Source organism: Meles meles, chromosome 8 (genome assembly GCF_922984935.1).
Source record: "Meles meles chromosome 8, mMelMel3.1 paternal haplotype, whole genome shotgun sequence".
In the NCBI taxonomy this organism is placed as follows: domain Eukaryota; kingdom Metazoa; phylum Chordata; class Mammalia; order Carnivora; family Mustelidae; genus Meles; species Meles meles.
The window spans coordinates 55,489,017-55,511,357 of NC_060073.1; the positions used below are offsets into that span (position 1 = coordinate 55,489,017).

General features: G+C 52.3%; 1 protein-coding gene across 7 annotated transcripts; it reads left to right on the forward strand.

The window, feature by feature from the left end:
* Positions 1-22,274, forward strand: APBB1 (amyloid beta precursor protein binding family B member 1). Of its 7 annotated transcripts, none has more exons than XM_046017126.1 (15): positions 1-112; positions 7,632-8,366; positions 13,871-14,049; positions 14,149-14,205; positions 14,285-14,370; positions 14,485-14,548; positions 14,985-15,134; positions 15,521-15,648; positions 15,755-15,760; positions 16,060-16,174; positions 16,315-16,399; positions 16,654-16,737; positions 21,175-21,290; positions 21,438-21,614; positions 21,699-22,274. In XM_046017126.1, the coding sequence occupies exons 2-15, from the start codon at positions 7,646-7,648 to the stop codon at positions 21,864-21,866; spliced, it is 2,136 nt and encodes a 711-aa protein (XP_045873082.1). In that variant the 5' UTR covers positions 1-112; positions 7,632-7,645; the 3' UTR covers positions 21,867-22,274. The 7 variants fall into 7 exon arrangements, with proteins under 7 accessions (XP_045873082.1, XP_045873077.1, XP_045873080.1 ...); XM_046017121.1 differs by lacking the exon at positions 1-112 and adding an exon at positions 168-516; XM_046017123.1 differs by lacking the exon at positions 1-112 and adding an exon at positions 171-516 and having other exon boundaries at positions 13,874-14,049.
* The last annotated feature ends 67 nt before the right edge of the window (positions 22,275-22,341 follow it).

Genomic DNA, 22,341 nt, shown 5'->3' on the forward strand with positions numbered 1-22,341 from the left:
AGCCCCTCCCCAGGCGGCCGCGGCCCGGCCACCGCCACAGCCCCTCCCGCTCCAGCCTCGTGGGTGCGGCGCGCGCTGGGGTGCGGACCCAGGGCCCGGCGGGGCGCTCTCGGTGAGTCCGGGGCCTCGCCGCGGAGGGCGGTGCCCGGCTGGGCAGGGGTCGGCGGAGGCGGGGCAGAGCTCTGGGACCCGGGGACTTGGGCCCAGGGCTGGCGGCTGGCCGGGGCAGCTGGGCGGTAGGGTGCACGGAGGCCCGAGGGTCCCGCAGGGTGGGGCCCCTAAGCAAGCTGCGGCAAGTGTCGCCCGCGACGGGCTCGCGCGCCCGTGCCCGCGCGCGGCCCAAGATGGCGCCTCTCCGCGCTACCCGCCCTGCGCGCGCCTCCGCCGCTCGGGGCGCGGCCCCGCGGCCCGCGCGCTCCAGGGCGGGGGAATGTTGTGATGGAGAAGCCGCCGCGGAGCCGGAGCCCCGCAGTCTGAGCCACCTCCGCCACCTGGGCCTGGGGCCTCCCCACGCAGGTAAGAGCTGCCCCTGCCCGGGCCCAGCTCTGGAGGTCAGATCCCAAGCCCCAGCAGTCGGCGGACCCCGCAGCCCCTTCCCTTTGGTCCCTCGGTCTGGGTACCCCGATCAGGCCCCATCCCCGCTGACGGTCTCCCGCCGCGCGCATTCCGACCGCCGTCCTGTCCCTCCCTTGTAGGCTCCACCTCGGTCATCACAAGGCCCCCTTCCCAACCTTTACCTCGTGTCCTTCGGGGCTGGAGGGGAGGCGAGAATGGGGTACACGAAGCGAGGGGTCGATGGGGGAGGGGGATGGGGGAGGGGAGGTCTAGGGCTGGGAATGGGACGTGGGGTGAGGTGGGCGGTGGGGTGAGGTGGGCCGAGCCTTCACGGTTTTCTGCAGGGTCCCTGGCCTGCAATCTATCAAGCCGCATTCAGTTGCCCTCGGCGACCGAGGGGTGTGCCCTGGGGCCGGCTGTGGCCCCAGCTCAGTCAGGAGGCCTAGCACTCGCAGAAGCACTCATTAAGAGTAGTTTTCCTACCGCCAATTCAGAGGTTATTCCGAACTTATTATGCATCTGCCTGTGCATTTCTTGCATTCCCAGCCCTCCAGCATAGTCCCATCTCTCTCTACTCTTTGAAAGCCAAAACCTTGCCTACACTTGCTGTCTTCATATCTTGACTTCCCATTCATTCTCAAAACCACTTCGTTTGGTCTCTGTCGCGGACACCCACCAAAAGTGCTGGCGCCAAGGTCACTGGAGACCACCAAAGTGTGGCCGGTTCCAAGGGACACTTTCCTGTTTTCCCCCTTTAACCTTTTAGTATATGCAGTGGTGTGCATTAACTCTCCTGGAAGCATTTTTCTGGTTTCTCTTGTCCGGCATTGCTCCTTCATGGTCTCATTTGCTACCATCTCCTTCCCCTCCCTTTAGATGTTGGTAAAGCTCTTGGTTCTGTCCTGAGCTGTGTTCTTTCATTCTGTACTTTCTCCTCTGGTATTTTATTCCCTCCCAAGTCTTCAGATTTCTCATTCATATATATATATATATATATATATATATATATATATATATATGATTATTAGATGTATGTATCTGACCCAGACCTCTTTCTGAACTCCATATCCAGCTGCCCTCATGACATCCCCACTGAATCAAGAGAAATTCCATACCTACAGATCCCAAGCTGAATTATCTTCCATGTGTTCCCTCTCTACCGTTCTTCCAAATCTGTTCTTCCTACAGCTCCCCAGAAATGGCTACTTTCCAATCAGTTATCCAAGCTGGATTCCTGGGCAACATTTTAGATTAACCTCTCTCCCTCATCCTCTGCATCTAATGTCACCAAATTCTGTCACATCCGCTACCTAAATATTTTTCAGATCCATTTATTTCACTCCATCCTCACTGCTACCAGATTTAATCTAAGCCAACACTCTCCACCCCCATTGCTCTAATAGCATATATTCTCTTGCCTACCTCCCATTAAATGCTCTCAACACAGTGTGATCCTTTAAAAAAAATTGCAGCGATCTAATTATTTATTCATTCAGCAAATAAACTTTGAGCACCTTTTATATATCAGGTAGTGTTATGCACTGAAGATATAATTATGAACAAAATAGACTGCAATCTTGTCCCACAATCCAGGAGGGAATCAGAATAAAATGACAAGTGTAATAAATACCATGAAGTGGATGGTTGGATGGTGCCTTGAGAATACATAAGGGCACAAGCTAAACTGGTCTGGGAGGTAGAGAGAGAGGGCTGGGGAAGGCTTCTCTGAGAACGTGACATTTGAACTCAGATGTAAAGGTTGAGTTCGAGTTAGTTAAGTTGAGGGTTACCAGAAGGAGGTTCCAGGCAGAAGGGAAAAATCACATGCGAACACCTTGTGGTAGGAGAGAGCATGAGGTCTTCGAGGAATCAAAACAAGGCCAGTGAGGCTGGAGAGCATAGTGCTGAAGATGGAGAGGAAGGCCGAGGCCAGTTTAGACCGAGCAGGACAGTTTAGGCCACGTTAATAATTTTGACCTTAAGTTCTTTGTCCTTGGTGTGGATTGTGATGATAGTGGATGCAGAGAGTAGGTGAAGTCCAGAAATTTTCCTTGGAGAGAACATTATCGTATCTGGGGATTGATTAAACGTGGGGGCTGGTGAGGGAGACGGTAGTGTTAAGGATGGTACCCCTGCTTCTGATTTGTACAACAGGATAGGTGGTTATATCCCTCCATGAACCAGGATCCTGAAAGAGGACCAGTAAGGGTGTGGGAGAGAGAAACATAAGCAGGCATGTTTGTTTGAGAAGCCTTTGAGACATCCTGGTGGAGATGTTGAGTAGGAAATTGAATGTACATGTCTGGACCTTGGATGAGGGGTCTGAAATAGAGATGTAAATTTGGAAATGGGCAGTATATCGGTGGCACCCAAAGCTATGGACACAAATAAATACTTACGTGGAATATTTGGTGAGAAAGAGAAAAGGGCATAAGAATAAGCCATGAGAAATCCCAGGGTGTAACAGCTGGTAGAGGAAGGTGAGCCGGCATAGGGGTCTAAGAAGCCATCGGACAGGAATTAGAGTGTAGGCAGAAAACCAGGAGATGTAGCATGAGGAAGCCATGGATGAAAGTTGGATGAGAAGCAGGGTGTGGAGGGATGCTGAGAATACAACCAAGATTATGTGTGGGTTGGATTAGATGACATAGGGTCCTGCTGACCTTGGCAAGAGCTGTTACTGAGACATGCTGGGAGTGGAAGCAGGATTGGAGAGGGTTGAGCAGTGAGTGCAAGGTGAGGAAATGACAACAATGAGTAAGAATGACTTTTTTTCAATGACTTGAAAAGACAAGTCTTTTCAAGAAGTTTGCTTGAGCTGGCAGGGGAGAGAGAGAGCGAGAGCGAGCGAGCAGTTAGTTGCACTAGAGGAGTGTCAGTAAAGAAACATTCTGCATGTAAGTTGGTAGATAGTGGGTCCCATTCAGAAGGAGAGGTTGATTATATAGAAGAGAAAATGAATAGACAGTGGTATAAAATTCCTGGAAAGGCATGAAAGGAAGGAGGGAAGTAACAGATAAAGCAGTTGGTCTTAGGAAGAAGGATAAAAGGATAGGTGTTCAAGACAGCAAGTTGTGTTTGGGGACATCCCTCAACTGGTGGCTTCCATTTCCTCTGTGAAGGAAGATTGGGAGGTCTTCCTCTGGGAAGGGGGGCTGGTGCAGGGGGTGGTCCCAGGAGAGTTGTGCTCTTGTCTCAACTTAAAAGTCCTTTCCGCGGGTGCCTGGGTGGCTCAGTGGGTTGAGCCTCTGCCTTTGGCTCAGGTCATGGTCTAGGGGTCCTGCGATTGAGGCCACATCCACACTCTGCTCAGCGGGGAGCCTGCTTCCCCACCCACCCCCGCCTGCCTCTCTCTCTACTTGTGATCTCTCTCTCTCTGTGTCAAATGAATAAATAAAATCTTAAAAAAAAAAAAAAAGTCCTTTCCTTAAGCAGCTCTTTGCTGATGTCTGGGCTGGAGGAAGACAGACTCTTACCCCTGTATTATTCCTCCCCATCACAATACTCCATCATTTATTCAACAAATAGGGAGTGCTCATCAGTGCCAGGGACTGGCCAGACACTGGCACTGTTCTGTACAGTAAGGGGTGGTTTCCCTGCTGATCTCTGTGCTCCACCGGGGAGGGACCATTGCTTTATAACTCATCACTCTTCCCCATTCCTAGCACAGTGCCTCGCAAATAGTAAGCTTTCAGGTTACAGGAGGCTTGACCTTGAGTGGGATGTGCCCCCCACCGCAGCTCCTTTAGGCTTAGCCGCCACTCTTTTAGCTCCTTTCCATGAGGGATCCGCCCAGCTCCCTGCCTTGAGCCAGAATCCCTGTGGCTCTTTCCATCCTTTGAGAGGCTTCAGGTACACCAAACCCCCAAATTTGCCCTTTTTGAGGATGCTGGGCTGCTGGTCACCCTTTGACCACAATAAGTTAGGTGATGGCTCCACACCGTACCTTGAGCCAGGTGCCTAGGCTTCAGTGCTTTTCACAGCAGAACTTCCTCCTTTCTACCTAGTACCTTCTGCCCTGGTGACCAGGGTGACAGGGCTATCCTGGAGATGACCTGACTGACTCTTCAGCGCCTCAGCCTCACAGTGTATGTGCCTTTCCCAGATCACACCTCCAAGTGCTAAGGAGGTCTGTCCTATCCTAACCTCCTAGAAGTCTGGCTGCATACACTGCTGCTTCAGAGAAGGGCTCGTCATCTCCATGATCCTCTGCACTTGCCAGTCACAGGTCTTCCACATCCTGACACTCATGGAGATGCCACCGTGGAACAGCCTCTGGGCCAGCATGTCGGCTTACACTAACTCCCTCCCTTCCTTTTCTCCAGATCTTGGTCCTCGCTGCTCTGGGACCCCCTGCCTTCTTGGGTACCCTTCATCATTCTCCATCACCCTCCCTAACACTCCCGTTGCCTGCTTTCAGCCCAAAGGGCCACACAAGCTTATCTTGGTGTCTGCTCCAACCTCCAAATTCTGAGTTCTGAGCCTCCGAATTCCTCTTACTCTATGTCTGTCCCCTCCATCCTTCTGTCCACCCTGAGGGCCCACACTGTGGCACATGCACAATGCACACTCCTCGGTAATGGGAATGTGAAGTTGAGTAAGACACAGTCTCAGGTGTTTGGTTGAATAGGGCACTGGGTATCATGAGACATGGAGGAGGGAATGGTCTCCTGAGCATGAAGAGGGAGGACTAAACAGGAAAGGCTCACTGCTTTGGAGCTGTGCTGCTGAGCCAAGTTTTGAAACATGAGCAGAGGTTCTCACATGGGGAGACAGGATTCCAAGTGCGGGTTGAGAGCACTGTAAACAAAGAGCCAGAGCTGTTAGGGTGTGACATGTTCTCAAATCTGCCACCCTTTGTGAGGCTGGAATGTCAGGTGTGAAGGAGGCAGGAAAGGGGGAGGAGGTTTGAGAGGTCATAGAGATTTGCTCAAGGAGGCTCCTGCTAGTGTGCACAGCCCTTATCCTGAAGACAGCAGTGAGCCATCTGAGTTTTCCAAATGGGGAGTGACACAATCTGGTTTCCATTTTTGGAAGATTACTGTGGTTCTAGGTAGTGGCAGAGCTGTTTATTTTTCTCATTTATGCCAGTGACCATGAGTTTGCTTATTGCCCAGGTGGAGGCACACCAAGTGCCCCAGCAGTTCCACATGAAGCAGACGCACAGACAGGAACATTTTTTCATGCATGTCACAGATGTGCGCACAGAATTGTGCTAGGGTCTGGGCAGGGAGGCAGATGGAAAGGCATCGTGCACTGCACCCGAGAGACAGGCAGCCTAAAGTCCCTCACTGGCAACTTGTGCTCAGGGCTGAGAGCTACAGTGAGGTGCTGAGAAAACCAGGGCCGGGGGTCAGGGGGAGAAAACTCCTCAGTGGGGTTTTGGGGTGGGGAGAGAACCTCAGTTGAGATATAGGGGTGAAAGAACCATACAGTGGAAGTCAGAGAGAGAGGTGTGCAGTGAGGGAGAGTTTTGTGCTGGGGACAAGGGTCAAGGAGGCCTTTTGGGAGGACTCAGGGAGGGCATGGGGGAAGTGGACAGCAGGAGCTAAGGGGGCCAGGATGAGGGAGAATTGGGTAGTGGTTGGTCAGGGAGAATGACCGGCGACATGGTGGCAGTGAGGGTCCAGGGAGTAAGCACTTTACAGTAGGGGTCAGGGAAGGAGGGGAGTAGAGAAATGGAAGGTAGGGGAGATGGGGAAGATGCAATGAGACCTTGATGGTGGGATCACTGGCTGATGTGGCTGGAAGGACAGGTAGGTAGAGAAAGTGATCCTCAAAGTCTTCTAGTGAGAGGGGTCCAAGGAGACAGGAAGTGGGGGGAGGCTGTCACCGTGGAACAGGAGATCCCCTCACATGAAGGGCAGATGAGATTTGGTTGGGCCACCACGAACAGTGGTTGAGACACAGTAACATGGCCCAAGTGTGTTTTCTGAAACTGGCAGAGGAATGCTAAAATCAGGCCTGGAAGAGATAGGAGGGCCTTTCCAAAAAATATTTATTGAATTCCCATTCTGTGCCAGGACTGTGTTAAGCTGTAGGCATAGGGCATTGAAAAAAAGAAAAAATCCTCCACCATGGAACTGAAATTATAGTCATAAGGAGAAAATCATTAAACAAATAGTAATAATGATATTGGTAAATACCTTGACACATGGTGCTAGGCACCAGGGAAGGTTTGGGTGTTGCTGAGAGAGGGCATGGTGGCATGCAGTTTTAAAAGGGTGTCAGGGGAAGCCTCACTGAGAAGGTGATGTTTGGATCAAGACCTGAAGGCCTGGAGGGTACAGGTCAAAAGCCCCTGCACTGAGCCACCAGACATGGGGCATTATAGGCTCTGGGAGATGGAATGGTGCCCAAAGTGAGGTACTTAATAGAAACACTCATCAAAATGTAGTTTTATCCAGCCAAAGGAGCCATGAATTGGAGCTGACGGTCCTTCCTCTGTGATCTTCCTTCCCAGGTCCATGCCCTTGAGAGATGGGTCTGCAGCTCATTCTTTCCTATTCTCACAGTCCCTAGTAAGGCTGGGCTTCAGGACTGATTGAGCCCAGTTACTGATGATGATAGGAATACTGCCTGGGGAGCTCACACTGGGACACTGGGGTTAGCAGCGTGGCAAGAGGAAGGGGGCAGTCAGTGTCCAGTGTCCAGAGCACATGAGCCAGTCCCACAGCAGCTGGGTCCCTGGCACAGTAAGCCCCGGTCGGATCAGCTGGGGGTGGGGATGCACAGAGAGCCATTGTGTGGAGGCTCTGCCGTTGGGAGTGAGGGCAGAGCAGGGGCTGGCTGTGCTGGCTCAGAAAGCTCAGGACTGGGGACTTGGGCCCAGGGTAGACTGTAGGCCTGGCTCTAGCCTTTGGTGGAGATGGTGGTTGAGTGGGTGGTGGTGAGTGGGGACAGGAGTTAAGCCTAGTCGTTTTCTTGGGAAAATAGCTCCCAGGACACAGACGGGTGGGTGCTGGTCTGCTGAGCATGAGGGAGTCGAGGAGGTATAGAGCACAGCCTCAGGTAGATGTAGGGGTGCTGCTGTTCCCACCTAGAGGCTCAACGCGGTCTCCTCTCCTCACCTGCAGGATCTGCCAAGGCCATGTCGGTTCCGTCATCACTGAGCCAGTCGGCCATTAATGCCAACAGCCACGGAGGCCCCGCTCTGAGCCTACCCCTGCCCCTGCACGCTGCCCACAACCAGCTGCTCAACTCCAAGCTGCAGGCCACGGCTGTGGGACCCAAGGACCTGCGCAGTGCCATGGGGGAGGGGGGTGGGCCTGAGCCAGGCCCTGCCAATGCCAAGTGGCTAAAGGAGGGCCAGAACCAGCTCCGGCGGGCTGCCACAGCCCATCGTGACCAGAACCGCAACGTGACCTTGACCCTGGCAGAGGAGGCCAGTCAGGAGCCTGAGATGGCACCCTTGGGCCCCAAAGGCCTGATGCACCTGTACTCTGAGCTGGAGCTCTCTGCCCACAATGCGGCCAACAGAGGGCTCAGAGGATCTGGCCTGATCATCAGCACCCAAGAGCAGGGGCCGGATGAAGGAGAGGAGAAGGCGGCAGGGGAGGCCGAGGAGGATGATGAGGAAGAGGACGAGGAGGAGGAGGAGGAGGACTTGTCTTCTCCCCAAGGGCTGCCTGAGCCCCCGGAGAGTGTGGAGGTGCCCCCCAGACCCCAGGCCCTTGCCGACGGTCCCCGAGATCACAGCAAGAGTGCCAGCCTCCTGTTTGGCATGCGGAACAGTGCGGCCAGTGACGAGGACTCAAGCTGGGCTACCTTATCCCAGGGCAGCCCCTCCTATGGCTCCCCGGAGGACACAGGTACCTTATGGAGCTTGACATGGGGAAGATGGGAGGGCAAGAGGGTAGAGGTCAGACCTCTCCAAATCAAGGCCAGGGCCAGCCAGGGCGTGAGCCACAGAGCCCATGTTCTCAGTCCTCAGCAGGCCATAACTGGGTTTTCCTGAACAAAACTATTCCTATATTTAGAGTGCTTGCACAAACTAATAGGTCCATCCATCGTGGACGCTAATGGATGATGGACTTGTTGCATTTAGGGAGCACTTACAAGGTACCACCCTCTGTTCAGCGTTATTGTACTGAATCCTCATAATTATGTTGTGAGTCTGATACTATTATGGGGCCTGTGCTACAGATGGTGAAAAATCAGCCCGGAGAGGTTAAGTAGCTTTCCCATAGTCACAGACAGTCTGCGTTCATAGTGGAACTGTGTCTAGACCCGAGCTATTAGCCCTGCTTACCCTGCACTGGTGCATGCAGTACAGTGAGCCACGTGCACGTGAGCCAGCTTTTACCAGGCCAGGTTTGGAGGCAACAGCACCTCCCCACAAATGTCTCCCAGAAAGACTGAGGTTGGGGCTTGTATGCAGAGCACCACTCAAGGCATTTCAAGGATACCGTTTTGTATTCTTTGTATCAGGAATAGAATACGGACCAAAGGTTAGGAAATAAAGGAAGAATAAATAGGTCCTTCTTTGTGGGGTTGGGCAGGAGGAGAAAGTAGAAAGTAGGTATTAAGACTCCAAGGACTGATCATTAAATATGTCCCATTTAAATAAATTGAGTCTCTGTCACGTAGAAATGCAGACAGAGTTGAGGAACGGAGGACAGAGATGATGGGTTGTAGCTACAAGCCTGGAGTTCTGTGGATTGGAGTCTAAGTAGAGCCTCGGAAGGACTCTGCTGTGCACCTGGCAATAGACACCATACCAAACCCCATACTGGGGAGCCTTTGCAGGGGAGCATGCAGTTCATGGAGCTATGGAGCTATGGAGCCATGGAGCCATGGAGCCATGGAGCCAAGGGCAGTGCATCATCCCCTTTCCTTTTCCAAAAACTTATTATGGACATTTTCAAAATGTCTACAAAAGTGGAGAGACTAGAATAGTGAGCCCAATTTACCCATGATGCAGTTTCAGCAATTATCAGCACATGACTAATCTTGCTGCATCTATACCCTGATCTACTCCGGGCCCTAGCCTAGGTTATTTTGAAGCAAACATTCAAATCCATAAGTGTTCACCCATGCATTTCTAGAAAACAAAACTCTTAAAACAATCCCCAGTACCATTATGTTGCATACAAAAATTTAACAGTAATTCCTTAATATTATCAAATATCCAGTCAGTGTTTATGATTTCCCAATTGTTTAATAATGATCCCCCACTCTGCTATTTAAAAAGTTTTGATTATTTGAATCAATAATCAAATAGTCCTAGACCTTTTGATGGTGGATGTGTATCTCAAAGTTTCTTTGAGCTGTATATTACGCTTCCATCCCTCTGTCTCTCTTTATTTCTGCTTGCAGGTGGTTGTTGTTGTTTTAAATTGGAGACACAGGGTTATTTGGCCTGGGTTTTCCGTGGTCTGAATTTGCAGACTCTCTCCCTGTGGTGGCATTGAGCAGGTTTCTCTTCCCCTAGATTTCCTGTAAATTTGTTAGTGTGTTCCAGAGACTTGATCAGATTTGGATTTGAGAGTTTTTTTGGTGTTTTGCTTTTGCAAGGACACCTCATAGGTGGTATTGGGTACTTCTATCAAAGGCAAAGTCTGATTGCCTCTCTTTTCTGTGATGTTAGTGACTTTCCATGGTCATTGCTTGGACCTCCTTTGAAGGGAGCAGCTGCTGCTTCACTCTATTTATAGGGTTGGGGGGGTGGAATGTAGTGGCATTGGAGCCAGTTCATGACACTTTTCAAGGTAAACTGAAAACTGGACATTGATGTGAAATATCTCAATTTCTAAATATTAACAACCAATTCTGTTTTTTAAAAAAGCACCATGCAGGCCATACGAAGTCTGAGTCTTGTATTGGTCTATAGGTTGCTAGTTTGCAGACTCTGCCCTAGCTTGGGGCGCTGGGGGTTTGAGTCAGAGGACAAATACTGGAGGGCGTGATGGCTCAGAGGCTGCTGGGATGGTCAGTGCAGTAGCTGCACCTGTGAGCCTTCTGGGAGAAGGAGGCTGGAACTGTTGAAGAAGTGGGAAGGGCCTGCTGGGCATGGTCAGGGAGAGGGGATGACCAAGGATCAAGCTCTGGTGGAGACTCTGGAAAGTGGAGGGAGTGGTGTGGCGCCAGCCTGGGGAAGGGGTCCAGTCACTGCTTACTCCTTTGTAATTGTGGTGCCATAATCCTGAAGGCCACGGAGGAAGTCTGGGCTCATGTAGGAATGGAGTAGAATTGAGCAAAAGTTATTTTCCCCTTCCCAGCCTAGGATCTCCACAAAGTTTTTGATTGAATAAGTGCCTGAATGAATGAATGAATGAATGAATGAGTGAATGAACTTAATTACCTGTGTTGGGTTCATACTTGGTACCAGGCCTTGTCCTAAATGCTGAGAAGGCATACTATAGGGGACAGAGGTTCCTGTCCTCATGGCACTCACAGTCTAGTGGGGGAGACAGAGAAAGACGGGCGGCTCTGATCAGCATGGTGAGAACTGGGGTGGGGAAGGTGCAGGAGGGGGACCCAGCCCTGCCTGTGTGCGTGATGGGGGAGATGGGGTGGGTCAGTTTTGAGACATGACCTTTACATGTATGCCTGAAGGAGGAGTGGGTGATAGTCCAGTGAAGATTGAGAGAGGGAGGCTGGGCTTGGAGAGGATGAGGGGCATGCCACGCAGGGAGAGAGAGACAAGGGGTGGAGGGTGATCAGAGATAAGGCTGAGAGGCAGAGGTTAAGGGCTGAGAACAGCACACAAACCCAGGGAGGAGTTTGGGTTCTATCCTGAGGGCAAGAGAAAACAATAAAGAGTATTAAAGTGGAGAATAGTTCAGCATTTTAGAACAGTCATGTGGCCTGTAGTGTGCAGTCCAGATTGGAGGAGCCTAGGCTGGAGGAGGGGGCCCACCTGTGAGGCTGTTGCGGCGATCCAGGGAAGAACTGCCGGTAGTAGCTTGGACTCCTGTAGTGACATGGGATGGAGAAGAGGAGAGAGCATTACATGATTCACTGACTCCTGAGCAAATGACTACACCGGTTTCACCATGAAGACATGCGTGGATGGATGAAAGAATGATACACAAACCTTTAAATCCGTGTGTGAACGCCTGAATGAGTTGACGCAAGAGTGGAGATGTCCGTTCTGGAATAAATGTGTGTTTGCGGCGGCAAAGGCCTGAGTGGGGCTCTGCTTGGAGGGAGATATGCCAGGCTCCAGAAGGGCCTCCCAGATGGTTGGGGGGAGGGGGAGAGAGCGGCCCCTCCAGGACAGATCGGAAGGATGACGCTCTTTGAAGCAGGAAGGCACAGGCTAACAGGGATGGCAGATGGATTGGTGTTCGTGACTCAGTCAGAAGATGAATTGGTCCCCAGATTCAAGAGGTGTATGATCCTTCATGAAGAAGGGTGTGGCCGTGGAGGACACGGTTGCCCTCGGTGCCCACGTTCCCGGAAGATTTGACAGGAGAGCCCTGAAGGTGATGGAGGGTCCCTGGGAAAGAGTGGACATTCTAATTCCCTGGGGCGTGAAGAAAGGGGAGGGTGGAGGGAGACGAGGTGGTAATGGCTACCTAGAAGGCTGGACAGGCAAGAAGAGCCCCTCCTCTGTGGGCCCACCTCATTTGCAAACAGGGTGGTAAGACATCTTGCTGAAATAACTCTCCCATCAGGTGTGCAGCCACCTTGGGTAACCACACCTGCTCCCAGCACCCCTGTGCCTGGTTGCCCAGCAGCCTGGGTCTGGGGACTGCCTGTATCCTCAGTGCTGCCTCTTGGACCAGTCAGGATTCCTTGTTTCCCTGGTAACGGGAAGCACGTCAGCAGTCTGGGCGCTCCCAGCCGGCCTGGTGCTGCGGTTGCCGAGGAGACGCTGCAGCCTAGCTGGGCCCTGGCAGGTGAGGGGGGCTGTTCTGGGAAGCCCCAAGCCCATCCTCAAGCTTGCTGGGGCCCAGCCCTCAAGGCCCACTTTGGGGCTCAAACTGCAGGACAGGTTCTGGGCAGGGGAGGGATCCCTGGGAGCCCTGAAGCCACGCCCTTTTTGTGCTGAGAGCTCCAGGCTTTGCAGAGCCCCAGGTGACTGAGGTATTCCCAAGGCGCTGAGCTTCCTGGTGTTCCCTAAGACTAGGTTTGACTGTGGTGCTGTGGTGCCTGTTGTGGGGTGGGATGGAGATTCAGGTTGGGGGAGGGGAGCCAGAATTAGAAAGAAGAGATGTGAGCAGGAAGGGCTGGGGTCTTATGAGGACCCTCCATCCTCATCCAAAGGAAGTCCCCTCCCATGGTGGTCCTTGCCCCTCCTTAGTGAGCGCCAGGTGGGGGAGGATCTTGCCTGGCAGGCGCTCTGCCCTGGTGAGAAGGGGGCGGGATGAGCTTTTCTCTGCAGCCCAGCACCAGGCTGTGAGCCCAGCTGGCTGGGCTGGAGGGGCTGTGAGGAGGGAGGGTGGAGGCAGGAGGGGCTGGGAACCAGCGCCATGTTCTCCCAGGACTTCTTCCTGGCTATCATCCTGCAGGACAGCAGCCCAGGTGAGGGGTAGCCCGAGTCTGGGCTTGATGTAGGCTGGGGCTGGGTGGGGAGGACAGGCAGAGGAGGCAGAAGCTGGCTTACGGAGCTGGAATGGTGGGGCTCTGCTAGAAGAAGAGGGGTGTATGTCACAGGTATGTGTACATGTGCAAAGAATGTTTGCCTGCATCTGTGAGTGCCAAGGGTTAGGGTATGAGTGTCTGTGGTACCTGCACACATGTGGCAGAGGTTGACTGAGTGTGCATTCACTATCTGGGTGATACCCACACATGTGTGGGGGGTTGTTGTGGGTGTGGCTTCTGCAAACGTGTGATGGGAGCTGATAGATACAACCGTGTGTGTGCATACCTCTGCGTGTGGCTGGAGTTGGGGTGTGTGTGTTTGTGCATGTGTGTGCATCTGACTGTGATATCTGCTGTCTCTGCTGGTATTTTCTGTGTGATGGCTGCACAGGATCGTAGTAGGGCTTGTATGTGTTGTGTATCCTAATGCACATGTGTGCGTGGGAGCTGCTGATAAGTCCGTGTACTTGAGAGATGGATATGCATGACAGGAGGTCAGTTAGGGTCACCCAGTCTCCTTCCCTTCTCTCTGCCTCCCTCCCTCCCACTATGTGGGTACATTAGCCAGGAGCAGGGTCCAGGAGGAGACCTGAGTCATGTCCCTGGCTGGTGGTCCCCCATGTTGTGACTCCAGACTGCAAGCTCTAGGAGGAAGCAGGAACCTTGAGTTGGGGCCTTCCCCCATCTCTTCCTCTTTACTATGGGGTCTCCGCAAGGGGACTGGGCATAAGTACCTACTGTCTGCTTGTTGGGTGGGCAGACCCTCATCAGTCCCCCCACCCAGCAGATTCCTTCTGGAACCCCAACGCCTTCGAGACGGATTCCGACCTGCCGGCTGGATGGATGAGGGTCCAGGATACCTCAGGGACCTACTACTGGCACATCCCAACAGGGACCACCCAGTGGGAGCCCCCGGGCCGGGCTTCTCCCTCACAGGGGAGCAGCCCCCAAGAGGAGTCTCAGGTGAGCTCACAGGCCTATTGTCTTTTGTCCAAGGGTGGAGGGGTGGTGCTGCTGGAGCCAGATGAGCCATGCACTTATCACTCCCATCCCTCTTCCTAGCTCACTTGGACAGGCTTTGCCCACAGAGAAGGCTTTGAGGATGGAGAATTTTGGAAGGTGAGGGGACCTGCTTTACAATGGGTGAGCTGGAGAAGGGACATCATTTTGGCCCTGACTCCTCTCTCCCTTTCCCAAGGATGAGCCCAGTGAGGAGGCTCCTATGGATTTGGGACTGAAGGACCCTGAGGAGGGGACATTGCCCTTCCCAGCTCAGAGTCTCAGGTGAGTGGGAAGGCATGATACAGTGTGCTGGCAGGGGAATGGATCTCTCTGGGAGGGGCCATAGGACAGCTTCATGTTCAAGGATCTGTACCAAGTGTTACCATCTTCCTCCAGCCCAGAGCCATTACCCCAAGAGGAGGAGAAGCTGCCCCCACGGAATGCCAACCCAGGGATCAAGGTTTGTTCAAGACCAATGCCCGTTCCTCAGGTTGGGGCTCCTCTGTGTGCAGGAGACCCCCTGTGTCATGTTCTGGGGGGCATCTCTGGTCTCAGGAAGCTCTCCAAGTCCTGAGTTAGGAGCTCTTCCAGTCTTAGCACAGATCCTTGTGTCTGAGCCAGAAGCATGTCAGAGTCTAACTCAGCCAATCCAGCGCCTTGGCAGGAGGTCCATCCAGTCTTGGCTCAGATGCTTTCTTGTACTGGCAGGGGTCTTGTCTGAGACCATCCCCCTCCCACCAACCATATCCTGTTTGGGGAGCTTTTCAGCCTTAGCTCAGAACACCCCCCCCAGCTGCCATGTTCTGAGTCACAAACTCCTCTGCTCTTAGCAGAGAGCATCCTGTGTTGGGGGGTCCTCCGGTTGTACCTCCCACCCCGTCTTCTGTGTCTGGCAGTGTTTCGCCGTGCGCTCCCTAGGCTGGGTGGAGATGACCGAGGAGGAGCTGGCTCCTGGACGCAGCAGCGTGGCTGTCAACAACTGTATCCGGCAGCTCTCCTACCACAAAAACAATCTGCACGACCCCATGTCTGGGGGCTGGGGGGAGGTGAGGGCTCAGCTGGCGGGTGTGGTTCAGTGGAGAGGGGAAGGGAGCTGTGAGAGAGAGAGAGAGCGTGAGAGAGCTGGGTTGCCCAAGCAATGACTGGGGGAGGGAGGTGACAACCCCCGCAAATGACAGCCCAGTGAGATGGGTGTGCAATCCCAGGTGGTGGCCTGGGGAGATGGTTTCTAGCAGTGACCAGATCACGTAAAACCAGATCATGTAAGAGATGACAGACGTGACTCGAGTAGAGTGAGGCCTGCAGGGCGGGTGGTCTCACACCAGGGCCGGGGACCCAGAGCTGTGACTGACCTCCCCTGAGCTGGAGGTGGCAGAGATCGGCCACCTCCCCAGCTGGGGCTCCACTGAGTGCCTGCTTCCTGGGCCCGCAGGGAAAGGACCTGCTGCTACAGCTGGAAGACGAGACACTAAAGCTGGTGGAGCCGCAGAGTCAGGCCCTACTGCATGCCCAGCCCATCGTCAGCATCCGCGTCTGGGGCGTCGGGCGGGACAGTGGAAGGTGGGAGATGGGCTGGGGATCCTCGGGTGGGGGCGCATCCCGCAGTCAGAGTGGGGGCCCTCCTTCCTAACTCTATTCTTTGCCTCTCTTGTGCTGCCGGACCCAGAGAGAGGTACTTATGTCTAATTTACCTTGACCGTTCCTCTTCCCACACCTGGACCAGATGCCTCAAAGCACCCAAGTTCCTCTATTCTGCCCTGCCCCTTCCTGCCCGCTGTGCTCGCCCATCTTCCCCTACCTCGGCATGCTTGCCTGTCTATGCCCCAGCCAGAAGGCGGCACCCACAGGATACCAGCCCGAGGGCAGAAGCCCTGAAGGAGTCGCAATGGACAGGGAGGGTCTGGGTGGGGTAGGGATGACATCTCACACTGGATGGCACTGGGAGACACTGAGGTGCCCCTCCCCCAACAGGGACTTTGCCTACGTAGCTCGCGATAAGCTGACCCAGATGCTCAAGTGCCACGTGTTTCGCTGTGAGGCACCTGCCAAGAACATCGCCACCAGCCTGCATGAGATCTGCTCTAAGGCACGGCCCCCTCTGCTCCCTGGACTAGCTGCCACCTTTGCTCTACAAGGATGTGGGTGGGGTCATTGAGTGGGGGTGGGGGACTCCAGGGCAATGAAGACCTAACAGACTCTCCTTTGCTCCTCCCCTCATCTCCTCAGATCATGGCCGAAAGGCGTAATGCCCGCTGCTTGGTAAATGGACTCTCCCTGGACCACTCTAAACTGGTGGATGTCCCTTTCCAAGGTCAGTGCCACAACCCTGCCAGGTCCAGCTCAGCTTTGTCGGCAAAGGTGAGGTGACTCAAGAAGAGGCACAAACTACTACGTGGACATGGGCGCATGGAGACTAAATTCTTTGGATCAAATAAGTCAAAGGGATATGGGGAAGGGGTGGAGGTAGGGCCTTGGCTGGGTGCATATCCAGCTTATGTCCTGGTGGTGGGGACTGAGAGTGAGCAAGGTCTGCCACCACGACTGATCCTCTTTTCTTTTTCACAGTGGAATTTCCAGCACCTAAGAATGAGTTGGTACAAAAGTTCCAAGTCTATTACCTGGGGAATGTGCCTGTTGCTAAACCTGTTGGTATGTGCGTTCTTCTTCACCCAGGGACCACCACCTTGATCCCAAGGCTATGCCCACCCTCTTCCCCCTAATGCCTTTTTTACCAGACCTTCCTCCTGCTTGATGTCACTCTGCCCTTTAAAATGCATCCCAGCTTGTTGTACCTCTGTCCCATCCGCACTCTGTGTTCTGCCTATAGTAGCAGTTGGCATGCCTTCACTGAGTTTGAACCAGTGAACCAGGCACATCGGGAGATGCACTATTGCGTCCCATGGAGAAGCTTTGATTGGTTTGGGAGGCGGGTCTTAGATGACTATAAATACCAGGTAGCAGCTGGGAGCTGGGTTTGGTACTGCAGTGCTAAGGATGATAGGCTGTGAGCATCCAGAGAGGAAGCAGTGAGCATAACCGTGACATGCTTTATTGCTTATGAAGTACTTCCTTATATGTCATTTAAATCTTGACAATCCTGTCAGTTTGGGATTATGGTAATACCCATTTTGTAGATAAGGAAACTGAATAGAGACTGTCTGGTTGTCTCTTATATTTCTAGTGCTTTCACAGTACCTGTTATTTATTTGCTCATTCACTTAACAAATTCCAATGAAGTCCACCTTGGGCTGGGTCTTGGGAGGAAAATGGCCACAGCTTTTGTGGAGGTTACAGAAGGCTGCAGCAGAAAAAACAAAAAACAAAAACAAAAAAAGGAGTTAGTCAAATAATCATATTAATAATAAATGTATAATTATTAACTGAGTTATTCACGGAAAGAAAGTAGCAAGGTGCTATAAAACTATGTTGGAAAAGACTTTCTTGAGAAAGTGACATTTGAACTGAGATAAAAAAATGAATGGGAGCTAATGTAAACGAAATGGAGATAGGAATAAAGCAGGGGAAGAACTCTTCAGGCAGGGTGAAAGGTATAGAAGAGGACCCTAGTGGAAGGCATTTTGGGACTTCAAAGACATTGAGAGAAGGCCACTGGTGCCAGAAGAGGTTGGGAACTTGGTGGCACTCAGACCTTATGGGATGTCAGAGGCCACATTAACCGTTGGTTCTTCATCCTGAGAGCAGCAAGGAGCTATAGTTGAGTTTTCAGGAAAGGACTTGGCATAATCAGATTTGCATTTTGTAAAAGCTGGCTTTGGCTATACCATGGAGAAAGATGTTTAGCAGGTGGAGGTGGATGTGAGGGATCAATTAGGGGGATCTTGGGATAGCCATGGCCGATAAGAAGAGTATCACGGAATATGGTGGAGCTGAAGAAGAGTGTGCAGATTCAAGAGGTGTTTAGATAGTTAAAATCAACAGGTCTTGGTGATTGACTGAATGTGGGAGGAGAGACAGAGGTATCAGGCTGACTCCTGACTTCCTGGCTTTGGGAATTAACGGATGGTGACACCATTCTCTAAAGGTGGCAGACACTGGAAGAGACCAGTTTTGGTATGGAGATTGGAGTTCAGTTTCAGACATGCCAAGTTTGATGGGGAAGCTGAGTGACGAACATGGGTTAGCAGTTGGATTCACAGAGGAGAGGATTGGGTTACAGATTAAAGTGTGGCATTATTGGGTTATAGAGGTAATCAAAGCCGTGAATGTGGCAGCTCACAGTGAAAAGAGAAATGAGGCTAGGCCTAGCTTTTAGACCTTCCAGCACTTAATGGACAGAGAAATTATAAGGATTGTGAGAGCAGAAGGAGAGAGAGGGGGAGGCAAGAAAGAGGCCACTTCAAGAAGTGGTCAGGTGTCATATCAAAAATTACTTAGGAAGAGCTCAACTGTTTGGTGGCTGGATAAATGAATAGACAAATGCAACAATGAATGAGACTTGCCTCAAATGACATGGCTAGGAGATGGTAGGCCTAGGACTCAAACCCGGTCATCTTTAATTGTCTGCTCTTCCCCTCAAACCATGCTGACTTTAATGACCAGCACCTTATATCCTATAAGGGAACCCATCTTAGAAAGAGTGGGGATTGATCTGGGGTTAGAAAGATGGCCTGGATTGCAGAGGGGAGTTGGTACTCCAGTTGGATTCAAGGCAGTGCCAAAGACATGGAGCTGGAGGTGAGAAAATCATGCTTAGGGAGCAGGAAGGAAGCTTGGCTGACCTCTATGCCTTTGCTTCATTTCTTTCTCCTTTCACCCTCAACTTCCAAACCCTTGTTGCCTCTTCTAGTTATTACCCCTACTCCCCTGTCAACCCACCACCTCATGTAGGTTCTCACTATGATGAAGCAACTGTCTGAGATCCTTGACTGCCCCTCCACTGCCCGTTACCTCGACGGGTCTGCTCTGTTGAGTCTCTAAACTCATTTCCTGCTTTGTCTCGTCCTCCCTTTTTAACTTCCAGGAGTTTAACATTGGCTCCTCATGAGGCTGCAATATTGATAAATCATTCATGAATCATTCATTTATTCAACAAGTGACTATCGGATGCCTGATCTGTGCCAGGCACTATTCTAGGTTCTTGGTACACATTAATGAACAAAACTGACAGATTCTTGCCTTCAGGTACCTGACATTCTTGCCAGGAGAGACAGACAATAATGAAATTATATGGTGTGTTGGAAGGCAACAATTGATATGAAAAAAAAAAATGACAGTAGGGTAAGGGGGATTCGGAGTGCAGGGCTAGGGGTCAGGGTAAGATTTTAATCCTGAATTGTCACCAAACATGGCAGATTGTTTCTAGGCCCCATTGTTCCACTACTTTCCCCACCTCTGTGCTGATCCTCCCCAGCTCCAAGGCCAAGCGCCATCCCCACGGCCGTATGAGCTTATTAAATGGTTTGACTTTGATACCTTGTCCACACTTATGGTCTTTGAGATTTTCCACTGACTGGCATAAATGTCAAACACACCGCAGCCCATGCCAATCGGACCAGACCCACTCAGGAACTGCCTGTGTTTTCACCTGTCTGTGGACTCCTAGCTTGCTTGGTTATACAAGTTTGGAACGCATTGGCCAGTATTGCCTTGAGGGTGTCTTGCTCAAGCATCTGGAATTCCTTAATTGGATAAGCCCTGTGCTGGGATTGGGGACACAGAGATGAAATAAACTTGCCTTCTGTCCTTGAGATGTGCTAAGAGTTGTCCCAGCAGCATTCCCTCTCTGCCCTGCAGCAGGGAAGGCTTGCTGGGTGGGGTCTGAGTGAACCCTGAAGGAGGAGAATTAGGAGTTTCTCACACAGTCTAGAGGGAAAGGGCACTCCAGACAGAGGCTTTTCCACAGTTACTGCTTGTGTCCCTTGAGGGCATCCTCTTCTTACTTTGTATTCCCCATCTGCCTAGCAGGGCATTTGCCAAGATTAGGTGTTAATAAATGCTACATAAATCATTTGAAGCTCAGGGAGCAATACAATATGAGGCTTGACAGCTCAGATGAGGCCAGTTTTTGGAGGACTTGCATGCTTGCGAGGGGAATTGGGCCTTGATCCAGCCAGAGGTAAGATGAGCAAGGCCAAGATGAGGGAGGGCTTTCGAGGAAGTTATTTGTCCTCTTCCCACAAAGGGTCCATGTGGTCTGCTCCTGTGGGAGCCCAGAGGCCCTGAAAGGGGTGAGAGGGCCCAGGAGTGGACCACAGAGCTGCATGTCTTTACATTGGCAGTTTCCTCTAATCTCTTAGCTGTGAAGGTAAACACAGTAGATCACACATTCATGAGTAGTGCAGGGACCAGAACCCATGGCTCTGTTTGTTGCTTCTGCCTTGGTTCTTGGCCAAGTGCAACCAAGAGTGAAGTGTTTAATAGCAGTTTGCGGTATAGGAAGCCACTCTTTTACAGGGGGATGTTGATTGATCTAAAAGCTACAAACCTTGCATAACTGTCCTTTTAGCACATTATAGAAATTGAATAGAAATTACAGAAATTTACTGAATCCAACTAAGATTTGACAGTCCTTCTAGTCCCGAAAAGAGAAGGAGCAGGGGAACTGTAAGCTTCAGTTTCATTATCTGTAAAATGGTGATAAAAGAATCAATTGATTGTTGTGTGGTGTGCATGGGATTGTGCACTGTAATGACTGGCATGCACCGTGGCACACACAAGTCAACATACCTCAAGTGGATATAGAACAAAACAGAGGTTGGGTCTTGGGAGAGGAGTGGCTTACAGGGGCTGATTTGGGGGTTCTTGTGGTACGATGCAGTAAATGTCTGAACGTGGGTGAACACTGAGAGCCAAGATAAGGGGAAGTCAGAGCTTAGGCGGGGTTCAGTTCACTTTGAAGATTGAAGGAAGAGACTGAGTCAGGTGAAGAAAGCCAAGCCTAGGATTCAATATAGAAGAAACCAGAAAAGTGCTAAATCACTGAAGCCAAGGAGGAGGGCACCAAGGAAGGGATACCTGTGCAGCATTATATAGTGCTGTGGACTGGTGAAGTGGGGATAGAGCAAAGGCCCTGGGGTATCCTCTCCCCAACCCTAGTGGTGTCATGTTTGTGTCCTTATCTTCCAGGGGTGGATGTGATAAATGGGGCCCTGGAGTCAGTCCTGTCCTCCAGTAGCCGTGAGCAGTGGACCCCAAGTCATGTCAGTGTGGCTCCTGCTACCCTTACCATCTTGCATCAGCAGGTAAAGACTGGGGTGGGAGAAGGCATGGCTGTGCTTTGCCATGGAGGGGAGCCTGGGGTGGTTGAGGAAGAGCTGCCAGTAAGGTGGATGTGCCCAGTGGAAGAGAGGGTTGGGCTGTTCCTTTCTAACCGGGTTCCATCCCTCCAGACGGAAGCAGTGCTGGGGGAATGTCGGGTGCGTTTCCTCTCCTTCCTGGCTGTGGGCAGAGATGTCCACACATTTGCATTCATCATGGCTGCCGGCCCAGCCTCCTTCTGCTGCCACATGTTCTGGTGTGAGCCCAATGCTGCCAGCCTCTCAGAGGCCGTGCAGGCTGCGTGCATGGTAAGTGGGTAGGGTGGTGGAGTGATGACGCCCACCTCACAGGGGGCAGGCTGGAGAGTGACTGCCCCACCTGCCTCTTTGCAGCTCCGCTACCAGAAGTGTCTGGATGCACGCTCCCAGGCCTCCACCTCCTGCCTCCCAGCACCCCCTGCCGAGTCTGTTGCCCGGCGTGTAGGGTGGACTGTCCGCAGGGGCGTTCAGTCGTTGTGGGGTTCCCTCAAGCCCAAACGCCTGGGGGCCCATACCCCCTGAAGCCCTCAGTTCTCCTTCCACCTGCTTGCGTTGGGTCCCAGGGAACTCAAGGGTATGGGGCAGGGAGGGGCCCTGGAGGCTATTGCTAGGCCTCAGCCACTCCCCCCCACCAAAGTGGCCCCTCCCCAGTAGCTGGGGTTCCCTGCTTAGGGGCTGGGGAGAGAGACCTAATCCCTGCAAGGACGTGACAATACTGGATTGATAAGGGGAGCTATTAGCAAGGCCAGCCCTGGGCTCTCCACCCCCACATTTCAGGTGGAGCAGGAGGAACTGGTCTGGCCAGGCCCCATCTTGGTAGGGTCCGGCAGGGGCAGGAGGGGACTGGTTCAGGCATGGGTCCCCTCCCCCCTGTTCCATGAGCACCTCTGCTGTACTGATATCACTAATAAAGTCTGTCTGCCCTGCTAAGCCGTGTGCCTCCTGTGCTTGCATTATATCATCACCTGCAGTACCCTGACCCCTCAGTTGGGCTCAT

Bases quoted from the DNA above. Each gene is read 5' to 3' on its own strand.
- APBB1 (XM_046017121.1), top strand. From the start codon at position 345: ATGGCGCCTCTCCGCGCTACCCGCCCTGCGCGCGCCTCCGCCGCTCGG. The intron at 14,549-14,984 runs GTTTGTTCAAGA...TGTGTCTGGCAG, and splicing joins ATGCCAACCCAGGGATCAAG to TGTTTCGCCGTGCGCTCCCT. The intron at 21,615-21,698 runs GTAAGTGGGTAG...GCCTCTTTGCAG, and splicing joins CCGTGCAGGCTGCGTGCATG to CTCCGCTACCAGAAGTGTCT.